At 39.6% G+C, this 14,114-nt stretch overlaps 1 protein-coding gene across 1 annotated transcript; it reads left to right on the forward strand.

Moving 5' to 3' along the window:
- Positions 1-12,347: 12,347 nt before the first annotated feature.
- Positions 12,348-14,055, forward strand: LOC115765775 (chitobiosyldiphosphodolichol beta-mannosyltransferase). The gene is made up of 3 exons (XM_030709447.1): positions 12,348-13,045; positions 13,101-13,670; positions 13,729-14,055. Exons 1-3 carry the CDS (start codon positions 12,483-12,485, stop codon positions 13,946-13,948), a joined length of 1,353 nt encoding a protein of 450 aa, XP_030565307.1. The 5' UTR covers positions 12,348-12,482; the 3' UTR covers positions 13,949-14,055.
- The last annotated feature ends 59 nt before the right edge of the window (positions 14,056-14,114 follow it).

Consider the following 14,114-nt stretch of genomic DNA (forward strand, 5'->3'; position numbering starts at 1 on the left):
TATGGGCATGTCAGTCAGTGGAATAAACTTCTGAATATTTCATTATAGCACCGCGTACAGCACAACAACAACAAGAACTAAGGTCAGGACAGCAACAGAGAAAACAACTTTTAGCAGAAGCCACAGAAATTTAATAAGTTTTAATAGAAAAGTTGGCGAGCTTCATTATGAAACTGCAGCTGTAGTTAGTTGCCGCATCTGTAACTACAGCTGTATGTAAGTATCTGTAGCTGTATCTCTATAAGGTTGTCTGCATGCATTCCATAGCAACGCGTTCTGCTGCTCTCCCTCTCTCATTCTATTCTTCAATTCCCATGCTGTAGCTACTCAGCACTCGAGTGCGGATACTTAAAAGTCTGTGGCTGTTACTTTTCCAAGTGCAGTTGAAATAATTTTACATTTCTTTTATATACTGTATACCCATTAAAAATGAACAGCAGAGGGAGTGCATGTACATATATTCTGAATAATCAGAAAGTTAAAAGTGGATAAGAGAGCTTCAAATTATGATTATATTCCCCTGTAGCCGCATAACCGACAAACATCTATCAACGGACTCACATATATTTTACCATACCTTCTTAAATATATTATGAACTCAAGAACTCAATCCCAGAGCTGGGAACGAGGAATCTTTTAGTTGAGCATTCCCAACTATAACAATTTTGACTTTTTTTTTTTGGCCAACGTCGCGTTTCATGCAAATTAAGTTAACTGTTGTATGCGTGTGTGTGTGTGTCATTGTATGCTTATGCAAATGAGCTTGTTTGGGTGTGCGTTGGCCCATGTAAATGTTTAAACTTTTGCAACTGCGCATATCGCCCGAAAATTGTCTGCTTTTCTCTATTTATGCTGACACCTGATTTATGGTTTATAATAAAATTTTAATTTCACCAACAATTAATATGACAATATTCGCACCCAGAACGCTAAGCCTAAAAGCTCACACACATACGCACTCGCACATATTTAATGGAATCAGGCAAATGCGATTAGCATTTTATACCATTTAAGCTTCAAATGCAGGAGCCAGCAAAAACAATGTGACAATGGCAAAAGAGTTATAAACACCCCTCCCCCACAATTACAGGCAACAAGAACAAAAACAATAATAGGCTTAGAAGGGGCATAGCGGAAAAAATAGTGTAGAACGTTAGGCGGTAAAAATCTGCAAACAAGTGTGCAACAAAGCGCACAATTGTAATTTAACTGCAGTCAGAGTCTAGTTGGTAACAACAACAAGAACAACAACAACAACTACAACAATTGGCAACAACAACACATGCCACAACAAACAGCGCGCGCCTCAAGTGTTGTAAGCGGCTTTTGTTGGCAATTGTTTGGCAAATGTAGAAGACCGAAAAAGAAGGGGTACGAAGGGTCTGGGTAGTGGCAGCAAAATTGGTTGGCAAATGGAATGCACACACACACAGAACACACACACAAGCAAGGGAATGCATACAAACCCATAATCCACTTTGCTGAGGCAACAGACTCAGCTGCTGCATCAAAATCGGATGTTACACATACGCCCCGTTGTGCCGTCGCTCATTCGAGTTTCAGCCCTTAGCCAAAATACCCTATATCTGAATTGTATTTATTAAACTGATAAAAACTCTTTAAAAACAAATTTTAAATTGATCTTAATAATTTTCTATTATGAATCTATTATAATAATTGTATATATATTTATATATTATTATATTCTGAAAGAAATATGAAATATTATATAAATAATTATTTTTACTCAGCAAATGTTTCAGATTTTATTAAGATATATATTGTATTCGCGTGCTAAAAGCTTTTCCATCTCCAATTTTATGTTCGCTCTTTTTGACCGAAATTAAATTTCAATCCTTAATTTCTCCACTAATTAAATAAACAGGAATTTCTCTGTTTCAGCTCAATATCTAAACCATTAATATATATATATTCAGAAAATATTCCGAAATAATTTATATTTGTTTCAAACGATTTTTTTCGATGTATCTTTTGACGACGTGTTCTTTAAACATGTTTTATTATTAAGGTTTTATATTCAAGGTTCAAGGTTCTCAGATTTAAATTCTTAATTCTCAATAATCGATTGTTATTTCAGGGGTCAGCTTTTCGCCAAAAGGGCTAATGAATACAAAAATTCATTCATGTGTTGATAGCATATTAAATGTGTTCAGTTTCTTGTCAATATATCATTCGCTCTTCTGCGCACACTCATCCCAAAGTCCAAGAAATTACTTACAAATAATTCTAAAGCCGATTCCAGGGAATTTCATGATTCATCACTGGCAAGTTATTGCACAATTCTAACTTCCGTTTCTGTTGGTTGCGCGACAATTTGGTTGACAAATGTCACAGCCACGGCGTCCAACTATGCAAAGCTACGTTCACAACATTACAGTCCGATACCCCACACGCGCACACACACGTACACACACACCAATACTAGACACACACACACAAAAGGCTGTCAACTGCCAACAAATGTAAAACAGCATAAAACACTCGTCGCCTTCACACCCGCCCGCTGGCGTACATGCCACGTGATGTTGTTCGTGAAAAACTTGACACTTAATTGTCGCACCCCTCTCTGTCCCTATGTCCCGGAATTTGCATAGTTTTTGTTGCTACTTATTTTATCTATGGAATCGTCTGGCGCCTGTTTCTGTTGTCAATTGTTGCACATTTCCCAGTCGCGGAAAACTCTGCTGAAATTCTGGGCCAATGCCCGTTGCTTATGGAGCGAGGTGGTGCGAAGTGGTGCAGCGGTGCAGCCAGTCATTTAGTCAGCCCCTCAGTTAAGCCAGAATGCTGGTGGGTAACAATAATGTGCTTTGTAAGTGAAACAATGAGCAGCGGAAAAGCATTTCCTGCAGCAGGTAAACACTAATAGAAGCGCATAAAGGCAAACAAAAAACGAAAGAGCCAAAACAGAAAAGCTAAAAGAAAACCAACTGACCAAATATAAAAGAGAAGAAAATGTTTGTAGCTTTTGTTAAAAAAAACTCAAACTCAAGAAAACCAAGTAAATGTTTTGCTTAAGGCTGCCCATAAATTAAAGAAAACTCATTTTTACTATAAAGTCAAAAGGGTTTTATAATAAATTAATTTGGAAATTTATTCGTTTTTTTATCCCAGTGCCTTAAGATGCATAAGCTGTATGGGAACCTACAACCAAATTAATTATTTACAATATTTTTGTTAATCAAAAAGCTTCTAAAACAGTTATAGATGCGGTATAACGATAAAAATATGCAACAGCATATGACCACGTTTGTTAAAACCGATATTTCTTGATAGGTTGGGGGTGACTATATTCGCCATAACTTTCGTAAATCCCAATCTCTTCCACTTCTACAAGCCTTACGGCAATAGATATAGCAACAATTAGACCCCTCACACAATATAATAATATAATAGTTTTCAATAGTTGAGGAAACGTTTAATTAATTATTATTATGAAAAAAAAAAAAAAAAATATTTGGCCATTTTTGCACCAAATTCTGATTTTAAAAACTATTAAAAAAACTAAAAAAATTTTTATCAAAGTAGTACATTAAACTTGTATTTACCCGTCTTATCATACCCTGTGCCCAATATTTTATAGTTATCTATGGCTCTTATAATATACGAGTTTGTAAGATTATAGTAACTCTAGAATAGATGAAAAAAAGAACATAGATTAAGCGAACTGTCTTTTCAGAGCCTTTTATTAATATGTACTTAGTTACCTTAGGGATGAACCTTTCTGAGTCATGCCTTATCAGGCTTTAAGGTGCCCATATTATGTCATTTACCCCCACTCTCTAGCTCTCTCTCTGTCTCTCTCTCTCTCTGTATCTCTCAAACAATCTATCTCTCTCACACCATCTCTCTTCTTCTCTCTCTATTTATCTTTCTTTCTCACTCCATCTCTCCCTCTCCTTCTCTCTCTCTTTCTCTATCCTGCTTTCTCTCTCCATTTCTCTTTCTCTTCGGGTTTTCTGTCTCTTCTCTCTCTTTCTCTCGCGCTCTCTCTCCTTCTCTTCCTTCTCTTCTCTACGTTCTCTCTCTCTATGCTGCCTTTCTTAACTTTCCTCTCTCTTCCACACATTCAATTGTTAATAACCATTTATAACTTAATCAGCAAATCTCTGACTTACGAATTAATAGAGAATGGAGAATTTTTCATCTTTTGTACACTCCAATAAAAGTCTTCCTTTTTGGTGAGTGAAAGCATGTAATCACATTTTAATAGCCATGAAAAGGACATCAGACCATAGATCAAATAGCAGCAGCAACTAAAAATCCGCATTAATGGACGCTCTGCCCTAAGAAACTTTTCGGCAATGTCGCACGGCCCAAAGACATAAAACAAAAGTTTGCTCCCTCACAAAAAGTTGCCCAACATAATGGCAAACACCAAAAGGGACCCAATCAGAGAGGGGGAAGAGAGAGCGAAAGACAGGGCTCCAAGGGGCTCAGCTGGCGCTTGGGGCGCCATAACAATGTGAAATGTGGAGAAATCTTCGAAAAACAAAATAAAGCAAATAATAAAATGCCGAAAATTAACGACAAATTGCGCATCATTAAAAACCGAAACAGGGCACAATGAATAAAGTGGCGGGTTGGGCAGGAGGGCTGCCTCTTCGAAGACCGTAGCCAATAATGAAGACAAGGCACCAACTGACACGGAAAATAGGGGAAACGGGAAGTACGTACCATCCAAGGAGCACCTGGGCACACTCATTTATTTGATTACAAGCTCAACAGAACGCGACAATAGAACCAGCCGAACACAAGGCAGATAGAAAAATGGAAAAACAGCAGCAGGCTGCGTACAACTCAATTCCTATTGGAGCAAGATTCTTGCAAATTACAAAATGTTTGCCATTTTATACAATTTACGCGAGTTGATTTAATAATGTCTCTATATTTTTGCCAGCTTGTCGCAAATTGTCCTCAGAAACAAATCATGTGCTGTAATCGCGAACTCTCTTAAATTCAGCAAGAAATACTCGATTTAACTCAGCAAAATTGACTAATTTTTCAAGAAGACTCTACTGATAATTGAACTACGGCGAAAATTAAGTTTTTGAGAACAGAATTAATCCCAGCCTTTTTTCCCTGTGTAAATATTTTGTTACATAAAGGCCGACAGCGACTGGTAAATTCAGATCTTAATTGCCAGACAAAGACACACAACACACACACAAACCACACACACATACACAAGTTGACACTACGTCGTCCACAGCACAAAGTCGAAGCCCGCAGCTGCAGCGCGCAAAAAAAAGTCCCAATTTCCCAAAAGCCAAACCCGAAACTCGGCACTCAAAATGACTCACTTTGCGGCATTGGAGCTGCAAATTTGTGTAGGTGCTGTCGGGAGTTGCCAACCCTCCCCCGCGCCGTCTTCACCCACTCCGTGCCCTCCGCAGAGACAAAGTGACAAGCCGTCAAGTTGCACGTGAGCTTCACATTGGCTTTCAGTTTTTCACATTTTTTTCTTATTTTCTCGTTATACTTTTGTAAGAAATATGTGTTTTGCACATTTTGTATATTGGTTGTGGTCGTTTTTAAGCACCTTATGAGTAATTTTTGTAATTGGGTTGTTAGAGTGCAATATAATAACCATAGTAAAGGTATCACTTGATGCGAGTTGAGAGCGACATTGGCTGAGGTTCAACGTTAAAACTATCCAATTCTAAAGTCATTAAACTGTATCTTAGATTTTCCCTGCAATTTTTACCGTTTCTTTTTATGCACTCATAGAGGGTATTAAAATTTTGTCATGTAACACATAGAAGAAGACATACCCGACCCCATAGAGTATATATATTCTAGATCAGCATCAAGAGCCGAGTTGATATAGCCATGTCGGTCTGTCTGTTTCTGTGCGAACTTGTCTCTCAGATATAAAGGTATCCTCTTGAAACTTTGCATAGATACGTTCTTTTGTTGCAGCCATAACATAAGTCGATATCAACCGGATCTAAACACTATATCATACAGCTCCCATCAAAACGAAAAGCAAAAAAAGTTGACCAGTCTCGACACTTCTGTACTTCTTATACTATAGACATAAAAAATCTCAATCGTTCGAAAATTGCGTTTTGTTCAGGATATCTTGACCAAACTCGACACTTCTATACTCCATACATATGTGTGTATATAAAAAATCTTATCAACATCAGAGCACTATATCATATAGCTAAGTTGAAAAACTGATTTGTTTATGAAGATATCTGGACCGAACCTGTTATTTATCAGTCATGATTCAAATCTTATCAATATAGCAGTATAGGAAGATTCGGTCGAAAAATTAGAAAGAAGATATATTGAATTTCTCGTTTTTAAACATATTTGTAATAATTAAATATCACATATATATGTAATTCAACTTTATATTATATTTATTACTTTTACTATTAAGATATAATGATTCACAGCAAACGGATTTTGATTAATTTTAGAGTATTTTTACTTCTGCTGTGCGATTTCATGTTCATTTTTATTTGTATAAATTCATTTGATCTTCTTTTTTGGACAGACTCTACATTTTTGTTAATTTTCATTTGATGAACATTTTAATCAGTATTTTTTCCACTAGACTCCAACCTTTCCATTAACTTTGTGGCAATCCAAGCCCCTTTCCTTCCCTTCCCATAGTCTTTCTCTCTTTACCACGCTGGATTTTCTATTTTACTCTTTGTGGGTCTGCGGTTCCATTTTAATCAAAACAAAATGCTAAAGCATACTGAACGATAGAAAAAGAACACACTAAATATTTCTTTAGTCACCCGGGCTCGACTTGATGATATCCTATAATGCGGTAACATCAACTTCTTACAGAAAATAGTTTCCTTAGTAATTTATGTATTTTAGTTATTATAGTACACGTATTATGCGATCGTTAGGATATTGAGCCAAAATGTGTAAAAATACTTGTACTAAAAGTCAAGGTTGTTTAGTAAGGTTTTGTATTGTTCATCATAGTCGCGGATTTTTTACGAGAAGTGCCGAATTGAAATACACACAAAAAAAATATAAAAAAAATCATCTTTAAAAATGAGTTTTTACTCTTTTTGACTCTTCATTCAACTGCAGTTTAGTAAGTAACAATTTAACCTACATACTATGAACATCATATATGTATATATTTTATATAGCAAAACCCCCTATCATAACATTTTATGTTCATTTTCACCCATTCCTTGCGCCCAGGGTATAAAAGCAAAGCCAAAATCAAAAACACACAGAGAAAAAAGTGGCAGCCACTAAAAACTAACCAACAACAGAAGTCGGTGGCTCCTTTTACGCTTCTCACACAACCTTCTGCCCCTTTCGCTAGTTGTTCTAAAACGTATTTGCTTTGTTCGTGTTGCTTGTGTTGTCGTTGCCGTTGTTATTATTGTTGCTGTTATTGTTGTTATCCATTATTAAAAGCATAATGTCACAATAAACGTGAAAGGTGCAAAATGTTGCCCGAAGGCAGCAGCAACTAGAGTTGAGGAGCAGCAACAACAACAACGAAAGATACTCCACTTAATAATACTTTTGCAGTTGACGCGACTTGCGTCCAACAAAACCCACCCCACCAAACCCACATTCTCCTATACCTTTGCATAAATTGTGTTGTATGAGCAGAAAGCGAAGTCTTCTTCTACTTTTGTCGCCGTCGCTGCAGTTGACAGGGTCTATCCCATTCCACTCCAACTCTCCATCGCTCCATTTCCCCATAATTAGCAAAACAACGAGGAGTACGGCTGGTCGGCAACTTTGGTCAACTCGCATCGTTGCGAGGCGCCATCAACGTCATTTGCGTCACTTTTGGACTTGTCGCTGTAGTTAGTTGCCACTGTAGTGGCTGCAGCTTTTTTTTTTTGCCAGACCCCCAGCAATCAGTGCCGACCACTTACGGCCTTGTTTTGCCTTTTCTCCACTCAATTTTTTCCAAGAAGCGAAATTTGCTTGAAACGAATGTAATGCCAGCTCTGGTTTTACGATTAATTTTGGAAATGAACATATAAATGACCAGCAAAATGTACAATGACGAAAAAAGAATCTCCCAACGGACACTTCTATTAGGCGTACACCCCTCTTAGGCGTACAGGTCCTATAAAACCATTATAAATCAGGCCAAACCCATTTGGCCTCAATTAGGCAGTTATGTGACCATCGCTGCCCGCCCAAGGTAGTTTTTCACAGCATTTTTATAGTTCATAGTACCACCAAACTTTTTTATCTGCCGTTTTCTTTATAAGCTATAGAAATAAAGATTTCAATTAGATTCCATTCTTTAATTATTGTAAGATTGACTTACTTTACAATTCTTGTAATTATAATTAATAATAATTAAACTCGAAATGCAAAGTTAAGTATTGTAAATATTAAAATTAACTATAGTACAGTCTTTTCAGCAATAGCCAAGCTAGGGAATATATTTTAAAGTATTTACTCTCGGTTATATTTCCCATTCTAATTGCAGCTGAATTGCAGCTATTTGTTTCAGTGCACGCAACCTTTGACCTCAGTAGACTGTATTGGTTCTGTGTTAATATCAAAAAGCACCTTTTAAATCACAGACTATTGAGTTGAAGTGTTTGCCTTAATTCACGAGTAACTCGAGGCAAACGCTTTCTCACGTGAGTTCCCGATCCCTGCATGAAACTGACCACGTACCGTCCGACCGTCTGTCCGAGAACATCCGCTCCTAAATTTGAACGCACTTGAACTGCAGGCAGATAGCTAAAGTAATGCCAGACATAACTCATAGATCTTTAAAGTTCGAGGCGCTCATGTGTCGCTTGTCTGTTTTTCTATTTTTTCTGCTTTTGGGCAAATGTCACATAGGCACTTGGCGCCGATTGTTAGCTCAGTGTCTCCTAGAGACAGAGAGCGAGAGTGAGAGGGAAAAGAAGACAAACAACCAAAATAGCCGCAAAAGAACTGGGCATGCACTTGTCGCTGTCTCACTTGCGCCCTCTTCCCCTCTCATTCTCTCGCCCTCTCGCTCCTCTTTAATTATAGCCAAGCTACATATTTGGTATGTGCGCCGTCGAGGCGGAAGTTTGTTTAGGATACACGAGTTTTTGCCAGGCAGCTGCACACAGCGGTCGCTTTGGTTGTGCCCCCCACCATCATCATCATATATATATACACACACACACACACACACATACACACACACACCACTTCTGCTCCCTGAACAAATTGCGTTAGTTGCTGTCGCGTCTAGACACGCGCCGCCACATTCTGCACAGCATCTCGCCGCTGCAAATTATTCAAATGAAGCTCGCGCGCGGCATGCCACATACACATTGCAGTGGCAATCGCCGTTGATGCTGTATGCTGTATTAATCTACTCTCAATTATGGTAACTTACCTATCACGCTGCTCGCAGTTAATTATAGTTAGTCCAATTAGCCGCGTCGAAACGATGGAAACGATTTTAAAAGAGATCGCTAACTTTTTTATATGTGTGTGTTTTCTTTTTTATTGCCTTTTAGTTTTATACGCAGCTTTTTGCTGTCTTGCAGTCATATATGTATATATAATCCGATGTGATATGTTTTAACAAGCTGTAAAAGACACAAAATGAATATTCAATTAGTTAGGTTTACATGAATAAACTGTATATGACTGATTGACTGACTGACTGATTGATGATCAGCGCACAGTCCAAGCTGTAAGATCTGATATGAAATCATTGCATGAAAATTTTTAGTTCACCTTTTTCTAAATTTCGATAGTTCATTAGAAGCTTGTTTTGAACATTATGCAAACTTTATGTATGTATGTGTTTATGTATGTATGTATACATGTGTATATATGTGTGTTGATGTATGTATGTGTTTTTTACTTTTCTTATACCAATCGCAGATCAAACTTTCAATGGATTTTTGATAACTTCCCCCCGCTGCGCATCAAAACAAAATGGCGCCCTACTATGCAATTCCCATGAATTCAAGTAACGCGTACAAGTTTTCATACTGTGGATATATGTTAGTGTTATGTTGTATGTATGTATGTACATATGTTCGCTTTTCCACAACGATGTATGGATGCATGCGTGTATAAATATATATTTATGTTAATATGTATGTATATATGTGGGTATCTGTATATGCATGTATGTATGACTGAGTGCATGTATGCATACAAATATATGACATGTATACACAATATACATATGCATGTATTCTTATACCATACGCAAAGAAAATTCAATTTGTATAAAAACTAGTGCTACTAACATCAAACCAATGACAATATAAACATTGTATTGACTTTGATCAAATGCAATTTGCTTGATGCTATTAAAACTAAGGACTTGAAATTAGAGATGGGCACGGGCCGTGCTCCGTGGCACGACAGTGTTGGAAAACACGAAACACACTAAACTATTGACTTTAATTATTATTCAAACAGTTTTCTTTTTTTAACCATCTTTATTCAACACATTGGCTAACAATGTCGGACGCAACGTCTCAATTTAGCAACAAAAAGCATTAACAAATAAGGACCCTCAAATAAAATGAATAGGAAAGGACCGTGCAGAAAGCCAGGTGTAGGAGCTTATTGTCACAAGAAACAAAATTATAATACCCTCAGCAAAGATATAAGAAGATACACGTTTTGTATCGGTTTTGGGTCGTGCCTGCCCGCGCCAATCTCTACTTGAAGCTTCTAATTCTTATACACCCGTGTATACCCGCATACGATAAGGTGGTTAAATTTTATAGCAGAGCCCCTTTGGGAGCAGGCTAGCCGGGAATAGATATTTTCCTCTTTTTATATCCTTGTAGAGTGTATTATATTTTTTTCATGATATGTGCAGCGCATAAAAGGAGACGTCTCCGACCCTATAAAGTGTATATATTCTAGTTTTAGTTGGGTTTAAAATGTCGAGCACGGTCAAAAATATGAAACCGGGTTGGTGTCTAGACCGGCGACGCTCGTTGCAACTTTTCTATGCCAAATGTGAAACAAAACGCGGCACAAAACTTCAGACACGCAATAAAAAGCTGCACAGAAATCAAAAATCAACGGCATAAAGTTGCAAGCCAAGCCCGCAAGGAGCAACCACCCAACCAACCCGCCATCTGTCCATCCGAGTCCTGAGTTCCTGTGTGTGCCTGGCAAGTCACAATCATTGGGGGTGGCTCTGGATTTGACTCTCTGGGCGGCTTTTAGGCTATTTGCCTGCGCTGCGATTGAGCAAGCGGCAAGTGGCAAGTGGGGTGCGGTTGGGAGGCGGGTCAGGCTACTGTCTCGTCTGGCGACGCAGACGCTGCAGACAGTTTTCTAATGGGATAAACTATATACATGTATAGAAATATCAAATACATTTGTGTGTATGTGTGTGTGTGTGTGTGTGAAAGCGTATTTGTGCGTGCGTATATGTGTACTCACTCGTAACATGGCGCGTATATCCCGTTATCGATACACACACATTGAAACAGCTGCTGTGAGTGCAAAAATTGGCAATATTAAAAACCAAATATTAAAAAAAATACATACATGTACAAATTTACAAAAAAATAAAACAAAAGCAATGATGCATACTTTTAACGCGCTGCCATAGTCATAGTCAATGGCTGCAAACAACAAATACAGAAAAATTTACACACATACACAAACATATACACCCATACACTAACACACAATTGACATTTTTGCGGGTAGTCTGACAGAATTTCGAAACAGCGACGGCGCCAACCTGCAATAGCTGTTATGGACGGGGGCGGGGGGTTGACGGTGTGGTTGTATTTTGGGCGGTCGCTTTGTTGTGCCGGCGAAAATGTACAACAAACCGGAATGCCAAAACAAAATTGCGTATATTTGGTTCATTCACTTACCGGCAAATTTCGCCGCATTGCAGGCGGCAACAAAAACAATGGCCAGACAGCTTTAACCGTTAGCTGTGGCCGCTCTTGTTGTTTTTGTTTTTCCTGTTAATTTAGCTGTGCACTTTACACTTATTTATTTTAAACCATTTGTTGTTATAGCCTTAGAAGGCATTCAGTAAGTTACACCCACACTCACACACACAAACGCACAGTTTTTACACCGTAAGCACACACGCATAATACAAAGAATTCTTATAAGTTATGCCGCGACACGTCCTTGCACATCAACATTGAGAGACCATTTGAAATGGTTTAACATAGACCATGTTGCCAAACTGTGCGCGGTTAACAGCTGTAAATGACTCAATAGTGCTGACAACAATCCGTTATGCTCAACTGAACTGTTAATTGAATGTTGATTAACATAGCGGCAACTATATGGTCACACTGCGCTGCACAGCTGTTTCCCACTCAATAAATATCGATATATTAGCTCGTGTTCCTATCGCAGCACCACCACAATGACGAATTATTTAGCCAACAACAACTAACATCCATACAGCATTTCAGCTGCATTGAGCTAAAAGAAGCTACCGAAGAAAGTGCAGCAGTCAACATCCAGTTGAGAGGTGGACCAACAAGAGTAGCGGAATGGTCGAGCTGCATATGAGGAAACGAAACGCTTGCGTCATTGTGTTGGGCGACATCGGACGTAGTCCACGTATGCAATACCATGCGCAGAGTCTACTCGAGGATAACTACAATGTGGACATAATTGGATACATGGAGACACGACCGCTAGATGTGTTGACTGCGGCGCAGCCCAAGTGCAAAATTCACGAGCTTCCAGCGGTGCCCATTACAAATCTAACACCAAAACTGAAGCTGCTCTTCAAGGCGATCTGGCAAACGCTGAGTCTGCTGATGGCATTAATCTCCATACGTCGGCCCAACTTTCTGCTAGTTCAAAATCCACCCGGCATACCTACACTGGTAGTCTGCTATTTTTACTGCGCCTTGACGCGCACCAAGCTAGCCATCGACTGGCACAACTACAGCTACACGGTGCTGGCGTTGGGTATGGCCGGCGGCGAACAGAGCCGGCTTATTCGTCTGACAAAACGGCTGGAACGGTACTTTGGCGCCAAGGGGCACACACACTTCTGTGTCACAAAAGCCATGAAGGAAGATTTGCAACGCAACTGGAACATTGGGTGAGCTAAGGAGCACAGGAGTAGCATTAGCCCATATCTGACTGTTTGCTTACAGACCCGTTACTGTGCTGTACGATCGGGCGCCGGCGCAGTTTCATCCCATTGAACTGGCCCAAAAGCACGAGCTGTTCATGAAGCTATCCAAAGATTACGCGCAATTCATGCCGCAGTGCTATGCGGATCTGAAACAGTCGGGCGTGTTGGAATCCACGGCGCTTACGCAAAAGCTGGCCAACGGCACGGTATTGTACAAGCCTCAACGGCAAGCGATACTTGTATCCAGCACCAGCTGGACCCCGGACGAGGACTTCGGCATACTGCTGCAGGCGCTGGAGTCATATGAGTGCGTTGCTGTAGATGAACCTCAAGTTTATCCATCTCTGCTGTGCATCATCACGGGAAAAGGTCCGCAAAAAACGCATTACGAAGCTCAAATCGCTAAAATGCATTGGCAAAAGGTGTCCATTGTGACCCCCTGGCTGGAGGCTGATGATTATCCCAGCGTTCTGGCCAGCGCCGATCTCGGCGTCTGCCTGCACTGGAGCACCAGCGGCCTGGATCTGCCCATGAAAGTGGTGGACATGTTTGGCAGCGGACTGCCCGTCTGTGCATATAACTTCAAATGGTGAGTGGTTCGAGCTTTGCTTCGAGTCATAATGCTTAAACTCGTTATTCCCTTTTAGCCTAGATGAGCTTGTCAAGCATGGCGAGAACGGTTTTGTGTTTAGCGATCATGTGGAGCTGGCCGAGCAGCTGCGCATCTGGTTTGAGCACTTCCCCAATAATCCAAGCATCATAGAGACACGCTCGCGCTTCGCACGCAGCCTGCAGCAGTTTCAGGAGCTGCGCTGGCGTGACAATTGGCGACAATGTGCTGCTCCCGTACTGGAATCATTTCTTTAGGCAGCTTAGGCAGCGTTTATTGATTTCAATAAAATTTGTGAACACTGCATGGAAGCCCTCGACATATGGTCAGCATGTAAGGTATAAAGATAAGTGTGCGCCCTTAAGTGTTTCGATATTCCATTTGTTGGCATTGAATCTGAACTCAAGGCCTTGTCTCCATATA

This window comes from Drosophila novamexicana, unplaced genomic scaffold, assembly GCF_003285875.2.
Source record: "Drosophila novamexicana strain 15010-1031.04,08,12 unplaced genomic scaffold, DnovRS2.1 tig00000986-arrow-arrow-pilon, whole genome shotgun sequence".
Lineage (NCBI taxonomy): Eukaryota > Metazoa > Arthropoda > Insecta > Diptera > Drosophilidae > Drosophila > Drosophila novamexicana.

Coding starts and splice junctions, on each gene's coding strand:
- LOC115765775 (XM_030709447.1), top strand. CDS start 12,483: ATGGTCGAGCTGCATATGAGGAAACGAAACGCTTGCGTCATTGTGTTG. Junction 13,046..13,100: donor CAACGCAACTGGAACATTGG/GTGAGCTAAGGA, acceptor GTTTGCTTACAG/ACCCGTTACTGTGCTGTACG. Junction 13,671..13,728: donor TGTGCATATAACTTCAAATG/GTGAGTGGTTCG, acceptor ATTCCCTTTTAG/CCTAGATGAGCTTGTCAAGC.